The 22,306-nt window shown below is 40.5% G+C and overlaps 1 protein-coding gene across 2 annotated transcripts in view; it reads right to left on the reverse strand.

Annotated features, from left to right (window-relative positions):
* ELAVL4 (ELAV like RNA binding protein 4) overlaps positions 1 to 21,153 on the reverse strand; it is a gene marked incomplete at both ends in the record, with an annotated part of 61,688 nt that extends 40,535 nt beyond the window's left edge. For both annotated transcript variants that reach the window (XM_084266337.1, XM_084266336.1), the window contains one exon: positions 21,037 to 21,153. In XM_084266337.1, the coding sequence (XP_084122463.1) occupies positions 21,037 to 21,153 (117 nt within the window). The remainder of the gene's footprint in view (positions 1 to 21,036) is intronic.
* Between the last annotated feature and the right edge of the window lie 1,153 nt (positions 21,154 to 22,306).

Below are 22,306 nucleotides of genomic sequence, written 5' to 3' on the forward strand. Positions count from 1 at the left end.
CAATTTTCACAGAAGAGACTCAAATAGACCTTTCCAAAAAATGACAAATAAGAACCCAGCCTAGCAAAGTGCATGTGGGACAGTAGCCCCATTGTCACCAGTGCCACTGGTCACGTGAGTGAAGCTGCCTGCGTGTTTATCTGCAGGCTGAGGACTGAAGAATGCAGGTTTTGATCCCAGAACTGCACAGGCAGAGCAAGGAAGCAGAAAAACCCGGGTACTTCAAGCTTCTTCTACACAGGTATTTGCCTCCACTATGGCTTCCAGCCCACCCTTCCCTTGTCAGCACCGGTGACAGCAAAAAACATCATCTCAAGCTCAGATTGGACTAATTTAAAGCAATGCAAATAGTGGCTGTTGCTGCCTGGTTTGAAGTTTGCCACGTGCAGCTTCACTGGTATCTCTTATCAAAGCACATCCCTTCAACGGGCTCAGACTCCCTCCACCAAGACTAGTAAAGTCAACTGCTGCCCTGGGTGAGACGCAGGGACAGGTGGAAGAGAACTGAGGACTGAGACACCACACTCTAAACCTTGTGCTCATCCCATCCTGTAATTATTATAATTACTGAAGACTTAATTTGCTACTTTTTTAATCCAGGGAGGTACACATTGTGACAAATTAGGCTTGTAATTCAGGAGGATGGTGGGGGACAGACACACACATGAAAAAGGTGTGTCTATTCTAAAGATAACTGCACAAAATACAACTTATTTTCTAACTGAAATTCTTCAGTGTTAGTTTAATGCCTCATCTAGGAAATAACCCTCTTTTAATCAATGGAAGCAAGCTCTGAATTACCATTTTTTTTAACTGTCAAACCCAGAAATAGCTACTTGGTTTAACAAATTTTAAATAAAAGAGATGCCTTGCCACACTGTGCTAACAGAAAGGCCTCAAAGCACATGAAGTAATTTTGAGACTAAGCCTTCACAATAATGGCAACTTCTTTTAAGAAATTGTCACATCTAAACCAGAGCCCTCATGCCAGTTGCACCAGCCACGAGGTACCAAGCACTGCCACCATCCTCCACCAAGCTGTACCAGCCCCGTATGCCCCTTTGGGACTCTGCTGTTTATCAGCTATCAGCCATACCTCCCTTTTTCTATCTGATTTCATAGATGTATTCTCCCACATGTACTACTAAATGCTTCAGATGCTGCTAAATCTGTTTAGTTTGGGATTTCAGCTGGAGGATCACCACTGATCTCCACATCCCCAGAACCCCATAGCAAGCACCAACACCAATCCAGAGCTTGGCCGGCAGCCTGCTGCTGGGCTGGGGTTTTGCACCCCAATGCTACCCCCTTCAGCTGAGCACAGTGCTCACACATATGCTGTATCTGCATCAAGATGACTAAATTGGGGGGAAAATATTCCAGCTCTGACATTAACACATAGAAGATGAGTGAAGCAGCTGGTGTGACTACCTGTGTGCTTTCACATCATCTAACCATATTCTTTTCAGTATGAAAGGCTCAAAACATGAACTGCAATTTTACTGACTGATCCTGCACCCCCAAAGTCCCCTGGAACCCCACACCGCTGGTTTCGGTTACAGCAGAAGCAGGACTTCAGCACAATGCACTGAGGAAGGCACATCATCTATTATTAGCAACAGACACAAAAGCTATCTATAGTTCCCTGTGATAAACAATAACCCTGGATCTTTTAAAATCTGTGAAAGAAAACAAAATTTGAAACTGGCTGGTGTCCCACTTAAGCACTCTGCAAACTCTTTAATTACACTTTCATCGTGCTTACCTTCCATACCAAGCAAAATACCCCTCAGAATTTAATTTGGATATTTAACACACTCTGAACATTAAGAGAAACCTATTCTGCAAAAGTCTGTTCTTAAGAAGTAAGTTTCCTCACACAATACTTCAAAATATCTTGAAATGAACTGATGTTGCGTGCCAGGTTTTCTTCCTAGTTGCTCTCACTTAACTCCAATTAGGATTTCCTGATTTTCCAATAGTAGAAAGGAAAAATCAAGGCACTTACTGGCCCTTCCAACTATTGCAAAGTTGTAGGTTACTGAAAACCAATTTGCTATATAAAAACTTAGGAAAATGGATAGAAAGAAATGCTGAAGGAACTGTAAAAACTATTTCTGATGAAGTATTCCAGAAGCAGGTTTTTTTGCAGCAGGATTTTAACCCTCCATTTACAGAGTGATTTCTGTACAAAAGCAGTTATGTACCAGAGCTTCCTTTCAAAGTTCTTATATGGGCAGAACAGAGCAATACTTATTTTAAATGTACAGACTGATTCACATCATTGGCAGAGACTTAAATTATTAATGGCAACACAAAGGTGCGTCCCAGCTCTCCTGTGCAAACATCCTGTCCTTTCTCCTACACATCTGAACCTCACATCCACTGCCAGGAGTTAGGTGTGCACGCGCTGGGGCGTTTATTGTCATCGACCGTTTTTACCACTGAGAAGCTGTTGATCCCGCGTCAGTCAGCACATTACATAAGAGAAACATTATTTATTCAAAGAATAGATTTCAATGTGCCATTTGCCTTTTTTTTTTTTTTCTTCCCTCTTTATCCAGAACACTAAGATTCAGATTTCTAATTCAATACAGGCATTTTTAAAATAGATACTCTAGTTTCCTGGGCACAGAGTTAACTTTCATTAGGATTTATTTACTGGTAATTATTATTTTTAACCACAAGAAGTATTGGGCTGCAATTCAATTCTACGTGAAAGATGGCTGTAACTAACTCATCGAGGGCTTATTTGGATACATGCAAAATAAATGCAGAAGATCTAACAGTGACTGAGCCCCAAGCTAGTATTTTTTAAACAAGATACACCCTTATCCCTTAACGATTAATATTTCACCCCCTATACATGCCACTTAAAATTAGCAGCATCTTTATGCTTTTGTAGACCTTCTCTGACCCAATTTAAGGAGCTACTACTGGTCCTGAAATATTACAGTACAAACGTCATGTGTGATGACATTCACAGGATACTGGTATATAAAGAGGTATTTTGCTTCAGAGAGGGATTTTTTTTTTTTGCAATAAAAAAAGGAGTCCTGCCAGACTCTCTGTACTGCAACACCATGTTCTATACACAGGATAACAGTAACTGCGATTTAGTCTTCAATTATACTGTTGATAGACATTGATAATTTAGCCACTGATAATTTGAATATTCTATCTTTATAACATTGAAAAAAATACTATCTGTGACAGGATTTCAAGACTGCAATTTTCTAAGTTAAAGGCAACCCATATTTCAAATTCTGGATGTATTTCAGACTGCTGCTTTTAAAAATGACTTCTTGGTGTACTACTTTTCTCAGTATGATAATGTATCAGCAGAGTATGAGGTATTTTAGTTTGACAGATTTCACAAAGAAATGCTTTGCTGCTGGGGAAGACAGCATAAGCTTTGCCAGTGTTTTGCAAAACACTGCTTACCAAAAAGCTTGGTATAACCCCTCCTACAAAATCTCAGCAAACACCTATTATAGCAGCTCCTACATTACAATGTTTCAGAAATACTTCTCTGTCATATCTTTGTATAATTTTTGCAATTAATTCAATTAATTTTAATTTATTCCTGCTGAAATATTTGTGCCAACAATAATGCAAAGAATACCTGTATGTATAAACACAACTATAACAATGCTTAAACAAGCGGGAATAACTGACAATAATCTTCAGTTATTACAGTAAATATGTGACATCCATCTACCATTACAAAGCACAGTTAATGAATCATTTGGAGAACTACCCACAGACTGATTAAGACAGCCTTATCTCCCTACTGCATGCATAAACAATAGCCAATGGCTCAATAATATAATTTTCTATTTAACTTATATTTACAAAATTTTCTTAGTAGCCTACAAGAACGTTCACATGTTAAGCTGGAAGACTGTCACATATGCACACTGAAAGGAGCTTGTAGTTAGCAAATAATTAGTGCCCATTCTTACTGCCTGTATTATGGATACTCCGCTGCCCATATTCCACAATAAACAAATTAATCTGATATGTATGAAAAAACACAGTAACAATTACAAATCTTAAGTGTTATTTTTAGGGACTAAAGTGTTTTTTAAACATATCACAAGCAATCTTTTCCTAAAAATCAAAATTGAAAAAAACCTAAAAGCCATAGAGAATTCATGCAGACATGTATCTATTTTGAGGACTCTGAAGTCAAAAAAAGTTATCTATGAATAATGAACTGTTCACAGCACCTAAATGCCAAGAAAAATGATCATGGTAAATTACACCTCATGCAGAATTCATGAGGTCTAATTTTATATTATTTCTAAGTGTTCATTAATGAACAAACTCAGAACATTCTCCCATAAAAAAGAATTTAGATAAATAATGCAAAGCTCCTACTTTATCTAAAAAAGCTCTTTAATTAGCATCACAAGTTGTTTGCTTTTACAAGTGAAAACAAATGGTGCCATGGCAGAGGTCCCACAGCCATCTCCTGAACGATGACAAAAGGAGAAACAAACAAAACCTCTTAGATTCACAAAGGTTTTCCTTCTATAATGAGAATCGGGCTTGAGCTCCCAGCATATCTGCTTTTTTTGAATGGGGGGCTCAGTCCCACAAGAGCTTTTCTGGAAACGAGAAAAGCCCAATTTACAGACCCTGCCTGATCCATCCCTCGCCCTCCCATCTGCTGAGCTTTATGGGGCTGATTAGCCATGCCAAAGCCAGAAGGTCGGTCCACAGGCATGGAGCAGAACACAGAGATGCATTTAAGAGCAGGTCCCTCAGCCCTGGAGCAGCAGCTGCATGGCCTCACCCCACCTTCAGATGCAGCCACTGCTATTTGCTGCTGGGAGATTAATCACATCTCTACATTTCTGCAGGATGAGACAGACACCAGAGCATAAAATCTTCAGGACACATCGTGTTTTCCTCCCATAGGAGTGTTAAAAATCGCTATTTGTTTTTTTATAAATTATTTATTGGTTCACAACCACAACTCCAGCCAGAGGGAAGAGTAGGTGCATCTGAATCTCACAGGTTGCATAGTGACCTTAGAGGCAAATGATGCTCTCTGCAGCTCCAGTACAGAACTTCTTCTCTGTAACACAACTGTCAAATTTCACTGTCAATTACATTGTTATTAAAGCTGATGTACTGCACAACTAGACTTTGCTATTATTTACCTAATAAATACATCATGAACATGAAATAAAGGAGGAAAATGAAGCTTTTGAGTAAATCTGCCTGGAGGCAAATCCAATCTCTCAGAAACAAATCATTATCTAAGCCTCCATACTTTGACACACTCCCCACTTGTATGCATTTTTACATTCTCCATATTTACCTTCCTTCGAGTAGAAGTCATATCAAATATTTTAAATATATAGTTGAAAGTCTCACCTCAGAAAACTAGCAGTCTTGGGCTCTTGTGACAGGGATACAGTCTTCTTACAAAAACCTCTGCTCCTGAGTGCACAGCACTCAGGTTGAAATGACATTCAAACGTTTTCAGCAAGTTCACATTTACAGGTGCCGCAATAATTGCACAGAGCACACAAATAATCCAAATGGAGAAGACAACAAATGCATTCATCATAAGAGGCAAGCTTCAGTTCCAATAAAGGAGAAAACTATTTTCTTTAATAGCTAAGTTTACCCTGATCTAGTCCATTACAGGCTTTTTCGTAACTATGCTGAAACAACATACTCTGTCCCCAATCTGCAGTGAAACGAATGCAGTTTACTGGCAATATTACTTATCACAGCAGTGCCTGAAGGACATAACTGGTACCAGCACCAAGTTGTGCTAGATCCTGTACAAATGGGTAGTAAGGGCAGGGACTGCTGCTGTACCAACACAGCAACAAAACAGAAAGCCAAAACCTGTTCTTTTTATTCCTAGTTTTGCAGAAGGGAAAAAACCCCAACAAGCCAGAGGTTAGTAGCTAGGCAGACGGCTGAAGTTCCACAGTAAGCTGTGACAGCTCCATAACACAACACCGTATCCTCAAACCTGTCCCACCGATAAGGTCACACTGGTAAGGGCTTTTTCAGAAAACCAACCAGCATTGTGATTCACCAAATCTCTTTTTTTTCCTCTGAGAGTTTCAGATAAATCTGTCTCCTGTTCCCATGAAGCATGGGCTCTACTGTTTTGCATTTAATTTCAAGTACAAAGGGAATGGGAGGGGTAAAAGGGATCCTAAAATAACTGACCACCAGTTCAACATCAGCCATTGCTAAGGAATCAGTGGAGGAAGCCACAGAGAACTTTGTCTCAATAACCACACACAAGACTATAACAAAAGGCGCTGTATCACATACAGTCCCTTAGCCTTCCTGTAGGTACTCCAGGGATAAGAAACTGGAAAACTACAATCAGTATATGTATGGCCCTCTCCAAAGCCCAGAGGAACCAGAGAACTAGGGAGCAGACGCATGGACAAGCACTCCACACGCTGATTTCTGGGAAGCACGACAGACACTTGCATGACCACACATTTGCAAGGACAAAACCCATTATTCCAGAGCTGTAACTATATTCTGCTTTTATCATTACCTCAACTCACTGCATTTGAGGTTCTTTATGAACTTCTACTGGGCTTAATTTCCAATGACTGTTCCCAGCCTCAGAGGTTTCTGTCTCTAGTCTTGAGTATTCTCCAGACTTAAAATCTGTATTGTATGTGCTCAGCAGCACTAGCCAAAAGGTAAGCGAAGACGACTAGTGTAACAGGTGACAGTCACAGAAGTTTCCTATCACCCCGTATCAGGGTTATCCTTTTCTCTAAAACAGACTTCTTTTTTTAGACTGGTTTCACCAGAATTAGCTTGTAATAACTTCTGCCATTACAAGTCATGTACGTATGAAGAACACAGCCTGACTGTGCTGCATTCAAACACTGCGCTGGAACACAGCTCTGAATAAAGCCACCAAAGACGACACCCAGCAAGGAAAATGGATGCACCCCAGATCTGTTGGCCAGGTTACACAATCAGCTCAGGTTAAAACCCCTTACAACCCCTTGTCCCACATACCATAGACCTGAAAGGCTGGTGGCAAGGAGATGTCCTACTTCTGTGCTATGACACAGACATCAATGGCTCCTGCCCACCCGCATCCCCAGGGGTCACTGGTCGCCTCCACTCAAGGTCTGTATGGTTTCTAAACCTGAACAAAGGCAACGCGGTCAGGCTCTGCCTTCTGAAGGAACATTTATTTCCTCTTCAATCACCCTCCAACTCCTGCCAAATTCATACCAGGCAACTCTGTACCTAAAATTTTACACTGGCTTTATTTATTTCTTCATACTGGATCACTCCTTATCCCCTCCTAGCTTTTCATCTGGATCTACTACCTGTTCTCTCAAGGTGCACATGCAAGCCAAAGGAGACTGAAAAAAAAAATTAATAAGATGACATCTTTGACTGATGCTCCAAAACAAAATTTGATCAAAACATCCTCTTTTTCTCCATGAATTACATTTTGTTAGGCAGATACCACAAAGCGAAGAAGTCTCCCAGGGACTGTCTCGTCCCTCTAAAAAGACTCAGCGACTAACAAAAAACATATTTAACAACCTGTGCTAGCAGGATGATAAAAAAAGAAAAACATTAAGTATACAAGACAAACCCTTCAAGATTCCATAGGGTTCCTCAAAAGCCTGGATACTACCATGCTCTTCTATTGCTATTTAGAGACAAACGCCCAAGACAGACCCTCAATCTAAAGGGCATACAGCCCACAAATACGCTGAAATGAAAGCAGAGGAGACTTGAGAAAGTCTTTTTATATTTTTGGTTACTTTGAGTGTTATTTTTAGCTGAGAGCTTTGTTTCCTAATCACTACCTACTCGTTTAGTTTACTGACTATATTATTGAGTTACATATTAGTAATCTATAACTGAATTATATTACTGACTTGGGAATATGTATGTTGCACTATGTACTGACGCACAGATTCCCACGGGTACGTACACGTTCATGTAAGCAGCAGACAGCTGCAAGTCTTCAGCTGCTGTAGACCTGTCACAATTCCACTTTATGCTTTTCCCTTTAAGAAAATGATCTGGAATCATTTGCAACCTGAGAGTTTTAGACAGTGAAAGCTACATTACAAGCCCTACTGAAACCTAAAAATGTCTACTTACCAGAAGGCAATGCAAAGCAAGGGCAGAGCAGGCTCTCCGTGAAGTCTAGGAACATCCAACCCCCCACTGCTGTTATTTCTACAGAAGTTCCAAAAACAAAAGCTGTAATATTCAGTAGCCCTTAAGCGATTTAAGATTCATTAATGTTCACTAAAACAGGATTTCAGCTCCTAAAACGTCAAGTTCTTCTTCTGAAAACCTTGTCCACACATTTTTCACGCACACGGGCTTATACTATGCAGGAATAGATGGCTTAGCAAAACACATGCCACAACCATGTTATTTTAAGGCTCTGTCCTCAACAGCACCTTAATGAAGACACACTGGTAAATGCAATTAGGAAATACTAAGCAACATGTGTACATCTCAACTGCTGGCAACAGCATCTCTATGGATACTGCTGCTTGCAGGTCTTAACAGCCAGACCCCAAAATAGGACTTAGCTGAACATCATTTCTATCTCCATTAGATATGTTGGCTTGCTGCAAAGTAACCACCTATTTCTCAAAACCGAACCGAATTAGTAGTCAGTAAGTTTTCAGCTTTTCTACAATTCAGCTGTAAGCCTACAGCCCTGTACCACACTAACACTGCTGATGGAAATAATCTGTCATGAAACACAGGCATTCTTGCTACAGAACATACCTACAGTAGACAAAGTTACAATTAATTACTCTAAAGTAATATGGCCATCACCACTGCAATGGTAGTTGACAGATTGAAAAAGCTGAAGTCTTGAAAAGCCTCTGGTGGAAAAATGATCAGAAATGACCTAGTAGGCAAAGGCAGCTGTTTATTCGGATAGTCTCACAAAGGAAGTATTGACACAATGGCTTAAATGAGTAAGTTTTAATGCGCTGCATGGGATAAATATCTCAGTAATACTCAAATTCAAACGATCTCATGCATAAAAGCATCTATGCTAAGCTCAATGACCCATTACCATAGATTAATAATATATTATTCATCAATAAAGGACAAAATACCAAGTACATATGCGTGTACCTGTCACAGGTCAGGTTAACTGATTCTAATGGTTTATTCTGGACGTAAGCTCTATTATCTCTGTATTAAGAAAGGGAAACATGCCAGAGGCCAAATCAAACACCTTCCTTATCCAAATTACTATGATGTCTCCTGAAATTTCCAAAGGAAATCATGTTCAAGTTCACCAAATCCTTACTCAAATAAGTGAACATACCCGGAACACCAAAAAATTAAAAATCCTTATAAAAAAAGAAGAAGAAAAAAAAAAAGAAAAAAGGAGCCCTCACGGAGAACATCCTCCTTGTTAAAGCACATCTTGCTACCATACCCAACAGGAGCCCTGCCAACCTCAGCCCCTCTCAGGCAGGACATGACACAGAGCATCCTGGCTCAAAACCCATCCATTACATTTTGCTCACATGTCAACAGGCAACCAGAAAAGTGGCAGCATTATTACAGGTTACTAGGCAGAAGTGTTCTAACAGCCTAAGCACACAAGAACGGCTTACTTCAATAGTGAGAAAGTCAAAATAGACAGTTACTGTCCTTTTAGTGGCTTGCTTTCCCTTGTAATCCTCAGCAAACTTAAGTAGACCTGAAGCTTAGGGCTACGTCCACTCCATCCAGGTGTTTCACTTAAACAAGGAGAACAAGTGACATCATGTCATTATTAAAACTAGTATCTCACCTACATATCCCTGACCACCGGGGCATTAAGCCCAGGCATCCTGGTCCAGACTGGTGTTGAAATGCTGGAGGAGAACATGGCTCCCGCAGCGGCTGCAATGGCTACCTATGGCTGCAGAGTTCTTGGTAACCAAGTAACACCACACAAATAACGTTCATTTTTGCATATAGCAAGGACTAATGATGGAAATTAAACTCAACAATTTCTACCCCAATAAGCATCTAGATTTGTGAACGCTTCTTTCAGTAGTTGGGTAATGACAGGCACAGACAATAAAAAAGGCTTCTAAAAATAAACTACTCTTTTTCCTGGATTAGTGTGTCTACAGTTAAATATAAACTGTGCTCTATAAATTATCAAACACAATGTCAAATTCTGAAGTGCACTCTGGAATCTCTCACATAGCACACAAAATACAGAAAATGGTAATTTTGTCCTGGCCCAGTTAGTCTAAGGAACAATATGCTACTGTGCTAGATCGTGGTGCTAGTTCCCATCAATGGTCACGCTAAAAATGGCCACAGTCACCACTGTAGCTGCATGTTGAATTTTTCAGGACCCTCCGCATCAAGCGAAGAGATTAATTCCCTGAGCAGCTGCTCTCACAGGAAGGGAATCGACAGCAACGTTGCCACAGCATAGCTGGCACACGCGTATCAGGAAGAATTTCCAGCATTCATGCTTTCTGCTAAAAATCAACTTCCCCCTACTCATCTACTGCCAGTAACTTCATTTGGAACAAAGATATACAGGGAATGGTACTGGAACTATTTTTATTTAAGGAGCATTTGTTTACATGCATTATTACTTCTATGGTGTCGTGACTGTGCCTTCTGCTCTACAGAAATAACAGGATGAGTCTTTGCCCACAAGTTCTTCTGCAGATAGTAAAACAAAAAGCCACCGATCACCATTCGCTGATCAAGGGTGACCCACAGAAGATGAGTACAAGGACAGCAATTAACAGTCACATTTATAAACCCTTTGATCAAGCAAAAAACCTAAATACCTCCAATACCTCTTATCCCAAATGCAGAATGTGTGAACAACCTCACCAGTGTGGTGACTTAAACGCAGGGCATCACATATTGCTGAGTTGTGACTTGTGTATTATCCACAATCAAACTGCTGATGGCTCTGGCAGTCTACATGTCAGCCTATGAGGACTGAGAAAAGACATGGCCTCCTCCCTGGGTTGGCATTTCACTCAAAAACATCCATTAGTATTCTGCCCAAGTGGTTTATTACAACCCCTTCAAACCAGAACTACTACGGACAGGTCGATTTCCCCCCACCTTCAGCAGGTAATAGACATCAAGAGTTTAAATTAATCCATGTACCAAAACAACACCCAATGTGGAATCTTTTAAGCAAGTCTAACAATAATAATGATTCTCAAAGTCACAATATCAGTTCTGCTTTTAATAGCAACAGAGAAACACAGACTTCTGGCAACAGTACTGATCTGTACTGGGAGAGACAACAGGACAGAGGCAGTTCCTGGAATTCCATGTCCTTGTTGGGCAATTAGAGATAGCGTTACAGCATGACTCAGATCTACCTGAAATTATAAATTATGAGTATTGCTGTCCTTGCTAGTTTTCCAGTATGCAACAGCGAGAGATCCATAAGGAGAGGAAAAATAAGGACAAGCTTCCTTCACCCCTCATGTCCCTACAAAAGCTTTTCAACAGCACTCAACCTAGGAGTAAATACTTCTCAGTGCTCAAAAAACAATTGGCTACTCCAAACAAGCATGCAATTATAGGCCAACACACAGGGCCCCAGCACAGTGCAGTTACCTGCTCCAGCAGCAGTCTTTTGGTCTCTACATGGAGGGTCAGATAGGGTGTTCTCACCAAGTGTTCTCAGAAAGCGAAAACCAGAGGGAGCTGTTTGGTTCTCCTTCCACGGCTCGGCAAAGGCACCCGGGTACGCAACGGAGCGGCTGGATCCGAAGGACTTACACTACTGGAAAAGCTCCAGTGGCATCGCTGCCCTCTGCCAACACCAAAGAAGTCACTTACGTGGACAGCGACGCATTATGCATGGAACCTTCTTGAAGCACTGCAAATGACAGAGCCACCTCCCATAGCCATTTGTGTCTGTTTTGAAACAAACATACATTACGGTATCGCCTTTACCTCCAGGAGTTCTGACTGCTCAAAAGCCATCAAGTACACTACCACCCCGATTCTGAAGGGTACTGGCGCACATCTCCAGACTGGGAACAATACCAACCATAGCCCATAAGCGCTTTTATAGCAACAAAAACATTTAATATCAAAATAATACAATAAATGAAAATAAGTTTCTGGCTTTTTCTCTCTTTCTAGAATTCAAGGACATTTAATTTCCCATCACAACAGCATCGCTGATGCAACTGCGTGTGCCTTAGCAACAAAGGCGTACTACAGAATTTTATATACATCATGACTAAATATTGTCAAAGCCATGCTTGTATTTTCCTGTGCCACTAAACCATTTCCAAAGATGCGCAAAGGTTTAGCTATCAATTTTCCCCTTAACATTCTGTCTTTCCACCCCATTTAATCAACAATTCTTCACTGTTTTGCAGCATTTCTTGACTTTCACAATTTTCTTTTTCACTGAAGTGAAAGTCCTCAATGTAAGACAGTCAACGGTAGAACAATAAGCAAGACAAACTAGACTTTCAGTTTCCTCCCTACTTTTGGGGGCCTTAAAGCAGTGATAATGCATTAGTAGCTCCAAAGCAGTTACAGGAAACTGATTACAGTGACAAAAAAATGAAGATCAACCTAACGCTGGTTCTACTGAGCAAATTCTCAATGAGTTTGTGTACACAATGCAAATGCTACGAGTAAGGACAATGTTAGGTAGCTGCAAAAATTAATTGCAGTCTTACTATAATCTCATCTGAAAGCATTTCATTTCTAACACTGATGTTCCAATGCTATTGGAAACTCGGTCTGAATACTTAAATAAGTAAACAACAAACAAAAGGTCTCATCTTCAGCGCCCCAAGCTATCATCCAAAACTGGTTATAATTAAAGGTGTGAACAACAGAGTAACAAACCTGCAAAGTCAAGGTTCTGAGAAATTAATGGGCATCACACCACTGCACCAGTTCAAATTTATCAGTCATTATCTCCCCGACTAGCACAGTGCTGTTTCACGTATTTGTGCCTCCTTCTCTCTCCTCCAAGCCTTTCCTGCCTTTTCTAGATGGCTAATTTTAGACAATTACTGCCTCTGACACATTGAGACCTTTTCTCCCTCCTTTCTTCTTGCTGTAAAACTACTGACCTACAAAAAGCCCCCTGCACCTAAAATATTCCACTCTATTAGAAAATAAAGATTGATCATCTGAGGGGAAATAGCAAGTAAACAGTCCTTGAATATTCATTTCTCCAACAACTTCACTTTGCATTATCTCAACATCCATTTCCCCAACATCTTCACTTTAATGGTACCACAAATGGTTAAACATACTCAAAATCAAAGGCGAGGTACTGGTCCCCATTAAACTACTGCTGTTAGGATTAAATCTGTTGTACTTGTGGGATTGAAACATATCCCTCCACTTGGCAAATTTCTTTAGAAAATGAAAAATGTGCCTTGCTTTTGAAGTTCCTAGGAAGTCCTACGCTGCTGGTAACTGGACATTTACACAAACAACTGGAGAGTATTATACATCACACAAACGCCCCTTCCCTTCCCATACGAATCCCGGCATCTTCCTTAAGATCTAGTCAGATAAGAAGGGAAGGTAACACTTGCATGAACACATACACATAAATACATGCACACCCATCCTTTCTCCATCCTACTCGCAAAGGAAAAAAGAGAAAGAGCAGGAGAGGGAAAGGAGTGCAATGGGGAAGGGGTGACTTTCCATCAGATTAGCAAATTTCGCAAAATCTGGCCTATCCTTTAGAGAGGTACCATGCTCTTTCACATTGCCTCGCTCGCAAAAGGACTGTTTGCGCCCACTTCTCCCCCAAAACCCCAATGACATTGAAAAAAATACTGCAATGCAGCAATTGCCAGTGCATCGGAGTGTATCCAGTCAGCTGTCCCACAGACAAACAAATGTACATTTTAGTGTGTCCAGGCATGTAAATGAGTTGTCTAGTGGACACAGATTGCCAAAACAGACAAGTGGATCTGTCAAGTTATCTGCATCTCTCTCTCTCTCTTGCTATAATATTCTCTGCCACTGCCTGTTTCTTGCCTGGGGTGTTTGCTGGAATTATTTTGGAAGTGCAAGTTCCCCAAGAAAAGGGCGAATTCCCCTGCCGGAATACAGGGCGCAATCACACTGTTTCTTCAGAAAAACCTCGGCGTGTGGAGTGGCTCTAGGTTATGTACCAACAGTATGACAATTACACACAGAAAATAACCTGCATTTAATTAGTACACTCCCAGCATATCAAGTAGGAAGGTTGAGGAAAAGAAATTCTCTGTAACCTACAAAGATATTATTTCAAAAAAAATTAATACATTTAAAGATACACAAGATTAACGCAACTGGATTTTCTTTCAATAGAGTCACAATATTTAACAGGACCAGATAAAGATGATGAAGACTATTCCAACCCCATTCAAATGGGATTTTTAAGTATACCCCTTCTAGCTCGTTGTAACCATCCTTTGTCACAACAGCTCAGGCTCACTTTGAGAGCTCAAAAAGGTAAAATTAATAAAGAGGAAGAAAGCAAAGGAGGCAACCAAGCCAGTCAACAGTGGAGAGGCATGCCTGTATCTAACATGGGAACTTGATTAGTACAGTACATGGGGATAGGATTTTAAACCGATGGCTGGTATTCACCTTGCATCAATAACCAATTGTAAAAATTCCACCCTTTCTGACTAGTATCTCACCAAAACAACAATTATTTTGAAAAAAAACTGTAGTTGTCTTTTAGACACGATATTTTCTCCCCCTTTTTCTCGGAACTGAAAGAGGTTTTAACATTCTAATCTTTCTTTTAAATCCACAGCAGTCTAAATTAAATTTCACTAACTCACAAGCTATTTTTCTATACCAGGGTCTACAATGCCATCTTTTATATGCAAAAAGAAAATGCCACTATGTACATGCAGGCTGTATTCATTCATATAATCTTAAAACAAAGAAAAGAGGAAGATCAGGGCAGGAACACGTGCGCCATAAAACAAGGATGACATTATTTTAAAATCTTTGTAGAAACACCAAACTGAACAGAAAATGAAAATGTAACTACTAGCTGATGACTCTTAAAGCAAACAATGCAGCTGTGTATAATAAAAGGCACCCTTATTTATTGTCATGACTAAGTTAACAGATTTAGAACACAGGATCACTGTTTTGGACAGAAGAAAAATTATTTTACTCTCACGTACAACTACAATGCATGTCAGAATACATCTCTGCACATGCACAGCCTGTAAAATACAGAATTTTACACACGCACACACACCCCCTCAAGATTCTCCCCCTCCCCTACATTGTAAAGCAGTGCAGTTTTCAGAGGGCCATTCAATTATTTCTTCACAAAAAGGATTGCAGCAGAAGCAATACTTAAAACAAAGCAAATTAAAAGGGGGATTTCATTTCTTTTTATTCGTATTTAAACTAAGCTCTTCTATTCCTGCCAGAACTTGCATTTGAAGTAATCCTGCACCAGAGAAAGGGAAAAAAGTGAAAAAGAAAAATAATCTGAGAATCTGAAGACAGAAAGAAAGGCGTGTTCTGTATTCTTGCCTTGCTTCTCTTGTGCCTCCTGATGTGTGATAGATGAGCATTTTCTGGGCAACCACATTTTTCTATCTTTTACGCTACCGTCTATCACTTACTAATCTACTAGGCTTTTTTAGCACTTCTAGCACCAATAGCCTTGTTTCAAGATGCACTTCTGCTATTTCCCACTATTGTTCGCCACTACAGGAAGAGACTGTCAGAATTAGCAAAATATTCAGCTGCAGCTTAAAAAGTAAAGTTGCCACAAGGAGTCTGACATTGGAAGTGGGTATTACTCCAGCAGATAGATAATATGCTGTGGCTAAAGGTGGGGCTGGAGACGAAAAGGGAGAACAATCTTGTTATTTTTCTAAATTCTGCCCGGCACATAAACCCTAGGATATGGTGAACTCCCCTGAACTGATTATTCTGCCATATAACCATCTGATTTTGTAAAAATACCAATATCACTTAACACAAAATCACTGCTTAGGGTAAATTCATTCTACCTACTGTTCTCATAGGGACATTTGCTGGAAAATTCTAAGAAATGATTTGCAGAAGCTATCAGCTGTGGGAGTTCACTATTATACCTCTGTCAACTTCATTCAATATAATTTACATTTTTTTTATACTGCCTCACAGGATTCCTTGCAATTTTTTGCACGTACAATTTCACAGCAGGGAGGGGGAAGGAAAGAAAAAAAAAAAAGAGGAGAAAGATAACCTTCTTTTGCAGAGGAGAAAGAACAGATGCTTAAAACCAGATTTCTAGAAATCACTGTAAGCCTGAGCCAGAAATGTAATTAACACCTATTTATAAAGAATAATTAAAGTTGTGACTGCCACAAAGAACAGCAGAGATAATCGAGGTAGCCCCTGGTTTTTTTTTTAGGGTTTTTTTTTTTTTTTTTACACTGTTTGCAGTATTCCCACATGATTGCCACCTGCTCCCCCACTCAGCTTCCCCTATGCTCGTTTCCCCGGCAACCTTTCATTGGCTTTTCCTCCCAGCTATCGCTTTCAGTTCGGCTGCTCAGTCTAATCTTATTTGTTTTACACCCATCAAAACAAGCAGCTAGACAAAGACAATCCTGTAAGAATGGGAAAAGACCGTCGCTTTGTTTCCCCGGTTATAATAAATATCCGCGGCAAAAGTCTGCAAAACGTTAAATTAAGCGAAGGGGGGGACCCTCGCTATCCCCCCCTCCCCCCCCACCCCAGCATCCCGTGGGGCTGGCAGGAGGGATGGGTATTGTGCGGGTTTGGTCCCAGCCCCCACCCCGGGTCGCCCCGCTCGGCGCAGCCCAAAGTCCCCGGCAGTTGTATTTGATCATGCCATTTTGCACAATCTGTAAGGAAAGCACAAAAGGGGGGACGAGACGAGAGCGTCCGGGCTCCTCTGCCAGGAGAATATAGTCTAAAAATAGAAATACTATTTTTCACATAAATGGCTTTGACTTCTCCCGGCATTTAAAAAAGCACAAAACAACACGGCTCCCCCCCAGCCCCCACCCCGACACAAAAAACACACCCTTCATCCATCCATCCATCCATCCGTCCATCCATCCATCCATCCACCCCATCCATCCTCTACAGCACTAGCAGCTCCATAGGAAACGCAATACCTGAATTTTAGAGGCGATTATTAGGTTTGTATTTAAGGCTGGTGTAATACAAGCGGAGATTAAAAGGCATCATCGGCTGCCTGATCCGCCAGGCACATGCGGTACAATGACACCGTGACTGTCAGCAGAGACCATCCTCGCTCGACTGAAATGCAACGTTCAATGGAAACGCCGTGAAGTGCCATCACAGTTAGATACGTTAAATAGATATATAGATATATACACACACACACAGGCAGACATATCCCACAAAAAAAAAAAATAAACAAGGCTCTCTAATTTTATTTTATGACTCACAATCCACCGCCCTGAACAAAAGAAATCCGCGAGGCACGCGAGAAGCAAGACAAAACCCCACGAGCAGGCTCTCCCCGTTCACTTACCATTTTCAAGCCATTCCACTCCATCTGTGATCACAAAGATGGACCCTTACAGCCCCTCACAGAGTCAAAAGCAAAAAGAGCGTTATGTAAAAGCTGACATTCCTTCTTACAGCGCTGCTGCCCAACGATGCAACAAAATCGACATATACTAGGCGCTGCAACACATACAAGCCTCCTCCTCTTTTTATGAGGTCATGACAGGAAACTCTTTGAAATACAATATGCAGCATTTACTGAAGCTCATATAAATCACCCTCTTTTAAAATTACCATACCTATTGCGCAGTCCACCAAAAGAAAATTACCAATCTCGAGGCTTTTTTTTCCACCACCGCCAACCCCCCCCAACCCCCCCCAGGATTTTGCTCTGCATTTGTATCTCCAAAATGTCAATGTGGAAATTAACTCCCCTCCCCACCTTAAAAAAAAAGCCTCTTCTTCCTTTTGCATTTCAGTTAGCCACATACCAGCCTCGCATTAGAAATGAGCTTTTTTCTTTATTCTGAGAGAAATCGCAATTACCTTAAAACGACAAAGTACATCCTTTATTAAAGGATACGCACACATTAAATATGAAAGCGAGCGAGAGACAGGAGGAGAGAGAAAGGGAGGAGGGGGGGAAAAAAGGAGAGATCATGTACAAACACATCAGTAGCAGAAAACTAAATTCATGTGAAAACACAGACTGAGAATGATGCAGATTCGGGGAAAAATCTGTATGTTAGCTTCTATATCTACCTCTATATCAACCCGCTACAATCCGATTGTAAATCTACTAATACCTACCATAACCATTCTTAATGGCAAATATTGGGTCTTGAAAGGCTTCAACTCTTCTACAGATTTGCTAAAGGTTTCAGGGAATTATTTTTATTATTATTTTTTTAGAAGATCCACAAAGCACAGTGCTAGACGTTTGTGCAGCGAGAATAAGAATAATAATAATAAAGAAATATTATTATTTTCTCTCTTTTTTTGGCTTTTTTTTCTCTTTTTTTTTTTAAAAAATCAGGTACCGCTGTCCCCGTGCGGCAGCCCCCGGCGGCGGGCGGAGCGGCGCGGAGCCCTGCTGGAACTGGCTGGCGGCGTCTCCCCTTGACATCCATTTATGGGACCATCTGTCAGCGGCGGGCGGGCGCTGATTGGCCGCCGCCGCGCGGGGAGGCGTTGCGACATCAGGTGCTATTGAAATTAGCCGCTGCCAGATTGACAATGTTAATGATTTGGTGACCTCTACAACAACAGAGACCAGATTTCTGAACTGCTGCTTGTGTCTAGTAATTAAGGCCCGGTTGAAGAAACAACACGCATCCCCGTATATTTTTTTTTTTTCCCCCTTTTTTTTTTATACCTCTTCCCAACCCACCGGTGCAGGAGCCCTCGGCCGCAGCGATGTCATACCTCGGCCATGCTTCAGTGCCTACATCTTCTTACCTCCTGCACGCCTGGCTCTCAGGTCTGGCGTATTTTAACCACCTTATCTTTTTCGACAGTTGCTTTCCGGAGAAATGCATATTTAATGATCTGCCTCTAGGCTTAAAGGCACAACAAAAGCACTTCAACGTGCATTTAGAGCTGCGTTTATTTTCAGGTACTATTGATTTTAATTATCAACCCATCTTCTCCTCCTTTGGCCCTGCAAGGTTTGGTGGGTTTTGGGGTTGGTTTTTTTTTTAATTACGTATTTTTAGAAGTGGATTTGATATTGCTGTCACTTGATGCTGAAGCGCAGCATACACCTATTTATCAGGGCGCTCCCCCTGAACGACAGCTGTATGTCAGAATTATTTCGCCACCTCACTTCATTATTCTTCAGCTCTCTACAGGAAATAAAATGACAGCAAACTTTGGGCATTTCAAAGAATTTTTTTTTTTTCTCCAGGCTCAGAAAGGAACGTGCTTAACTTAACAATGCACACTCATTAATCCTCCGCTCACTGCCACTGACAAACTAACAAAACTTCACTTCCAAACAGCAATATTTTACCCTCTCCTGACCATGGCAAGTTTATTAAAAATTCTCACAAGTTCGAAGCATTCATTTCTGGCGCTTGCTTGGACTTATTTTCCTAAAGCGTGCTTGGCTAAAGTAGCAAGGCATGGCATCCTGGAACTGCAACTAACCTTCAATTTACATTCATCTCAACTAAAGCAGCTGAGTATTACTCTATTAACACAAGTAGGAATTGTTCAATTTTATCATTCACACATTCATTTTAACAGCCAAATATGTTTTTTAAAGATCCGTTACCATTGCAAGCGTTTTTTAAATACAAGAGTCAAAACCGGAGAAAGCTGGGATGGGCCATGTTATAAGCTCACTTCTCTCTTTGCTGGAGAAAGAAAACCTGGCTACAAATCACCAAAAAGATTCTCAAAAATACGTAAACTTCTAGAACAATTACTATCTGTTATGTTTGGCTTTAAAAAAAAAAAGTATAAATATGCCCTCCGGACTGCTAAGCTCTGAGCTGACATTCTGTACATTTAAAATTTCTCTAAACCATAGACACGCTCTAACACACACACACAAACTAAACACACCAAGAAAACCTATGAAATACAGTAAGCTTATAGAGTCTAGCTACAAGCAGACCAAGAAAGGAGAAAAAAAAATTACATTTAAAAGACATTATACAATCTATTTGTGGAGTATGCAGTGAATTCAATTAAAGTAAGAACAATGTAGAAGGCTGCAGAGGATTTCTCTCACCATGCATCTTTTTGAGCACATTTGTAGCTTGGTAAAAACTAGCAAAGATTACACTAGCTCGTAAGAGGTTTCCGAACTCAAATATTAAGTGACCTATTAGACTGAACACACAGGCATCAAAATGCTACAGAGCTAGTATATTACCATACATTCTCGTGCAAATATACATCGAATATTAAAGTTAGATTTGTAATGCAAATTTTTACTTGAGGTCTCTTCAGGGGTTAATAACACCGAAGAAAGCATCAAGAAATTATTTTTAAGTCTTTTCAACTTCATCCTACTTTGTTACCATAAATTCGTTATGCATATCAAAAGATTCAGCCATTTTTCTGAAACAGTAATTGCACGCTGCTCCTCTAAGAAAAAAATTAGCTATCTTATCCATCTATAAATCCAGGTACACTTCACACTGACCACTTTCCCAAAAAGCACCCCACACATGCAGTTTTCCCGGGGATCACTAAAACAAACGCTCAAACATCCTCGGAGGCCTCTCTGTAAAGACAAAGGCAGAATCCTATTGTTGAAAAAGTCAACCTTACTCTCGTGTTTCCAATAGTACCATTTATCTTTCAGGGTAAGGGACTGACCACCGCATCACGGTTGTGACACATTTGTAAAACATCAGATTCTCAATACAGTCTCTCCAGCATCAGCCAGCAAGCCCCTGAGCAAAGCATATTTTTAATGCAATCTTCCATCCCCACAAAAAGAAACTTGTCTTAAACAGCTAATCCAATATCAAAATGAAATCACAGGGTTGTTTCCCAGCCCCCCCTCCCTCTCCTTACCATAAATGAGCAGTTTCTTGACTCATTAATGACAGTTTCCCTTAAAAGAAGTGATCTCATATCACTGAGCCCCTCTCCACCACGCATACATCCCAAAGGTTGCGGGTATCTTAGCATCAGTAGCCGCTAGCAAGCTCTCTCATACAGAGCCCAGATGGACTATACCAGAAGCCAATTCAGCGTTAATAACTACCTACTCTGTGCAGTTTAGAAGCCTTACGTGGCATAATGTCCTAGGCAACAGCAGCCGATTGAAACCGCAAATAAAAGACAACCCAATTCTCCAAAAGCATCAAAAGGAAAAAATAAATCGAAGAATGATTTTTCTTTTTAAATCTCTCACTTTCATAAGATTAAACTGAATCCTTCACAAACATAGGAAAAAAAAGAGAAAAAACAGATGCTGCCCAGAAAAAGTGACAAAATATTACCTCATTATTTAACAAAGCAGCATTAAGCGTCCTGCTGATTTCAAACATCTTGCCACAGATTTTGGTTAAGAGAAACAGAAAGAATCCTTTGCAAGCCCTCTGTCTGCAAAGGGTTCTTCAATTTTCTTGCGCACAACAGAATAGTCAATATGTTATTTCCCTAGAGTTCGCACATTAAAACATCTAGTCAGTGAGCTGAATTTTCCCCTTATCACACTGTAGACTCCTGTTATATGTACTGCTCTCTTTGCAAGATTAGCCTGCCCCAAACATGGCTGTTGTTTAAACTATTCTTTAAAGTAACAGTTCACTCCATAACCACCAGGTGGGCAGTGTACACAGATTCAAGTAACCATCTTTAAGATTTTCCTTGGAATAACTGCTCATTGTGATATACAGCAAAAATCCCCCCCCCCCCCCCCCCCCCAACGCCTATCAAGCAGAAGCAGGGAGGGGGGGATTTTGCACTGTTTTATGCTGTTTCCTCACACACACAAATCTAAAAATCACTTAACTTTTTTATTTTAAAGGGACCTTGAAATTTACACAGGAGCATTTCATTCAACAAAAGTGAACTAAATGATAAAATCCGCCAGTTCTGAGAACGAAATGCAATTAAAAGGGAAAGCACGCCCATAGAAATGGTCTGTACTGCAGAAGAAACAAAATCAGCATGAAGTCCAGCACAACAGTGGTCTTTCATGGGAACACAAAATTCAGCACGTACATGATTCACACCCAGGTAGTGTCTGCTGGAAAATACAACCTCTACCATCGAGCATACTGGAAGACAACACGGTAAGGTGCTGCTATGACGTGCTTTGGCTAGAATTAATTTA

This window comes from Gallinula chloropus (assembly GCF_964237585.1).
Source record: "Gallinula chloropus genome assembly, chromosome: 6".
NCBI lineage: Eukaryota > Metazoa > Chordata > Aves > Gruiformes > Rallidae > Gallinula > Gallinula chloropus.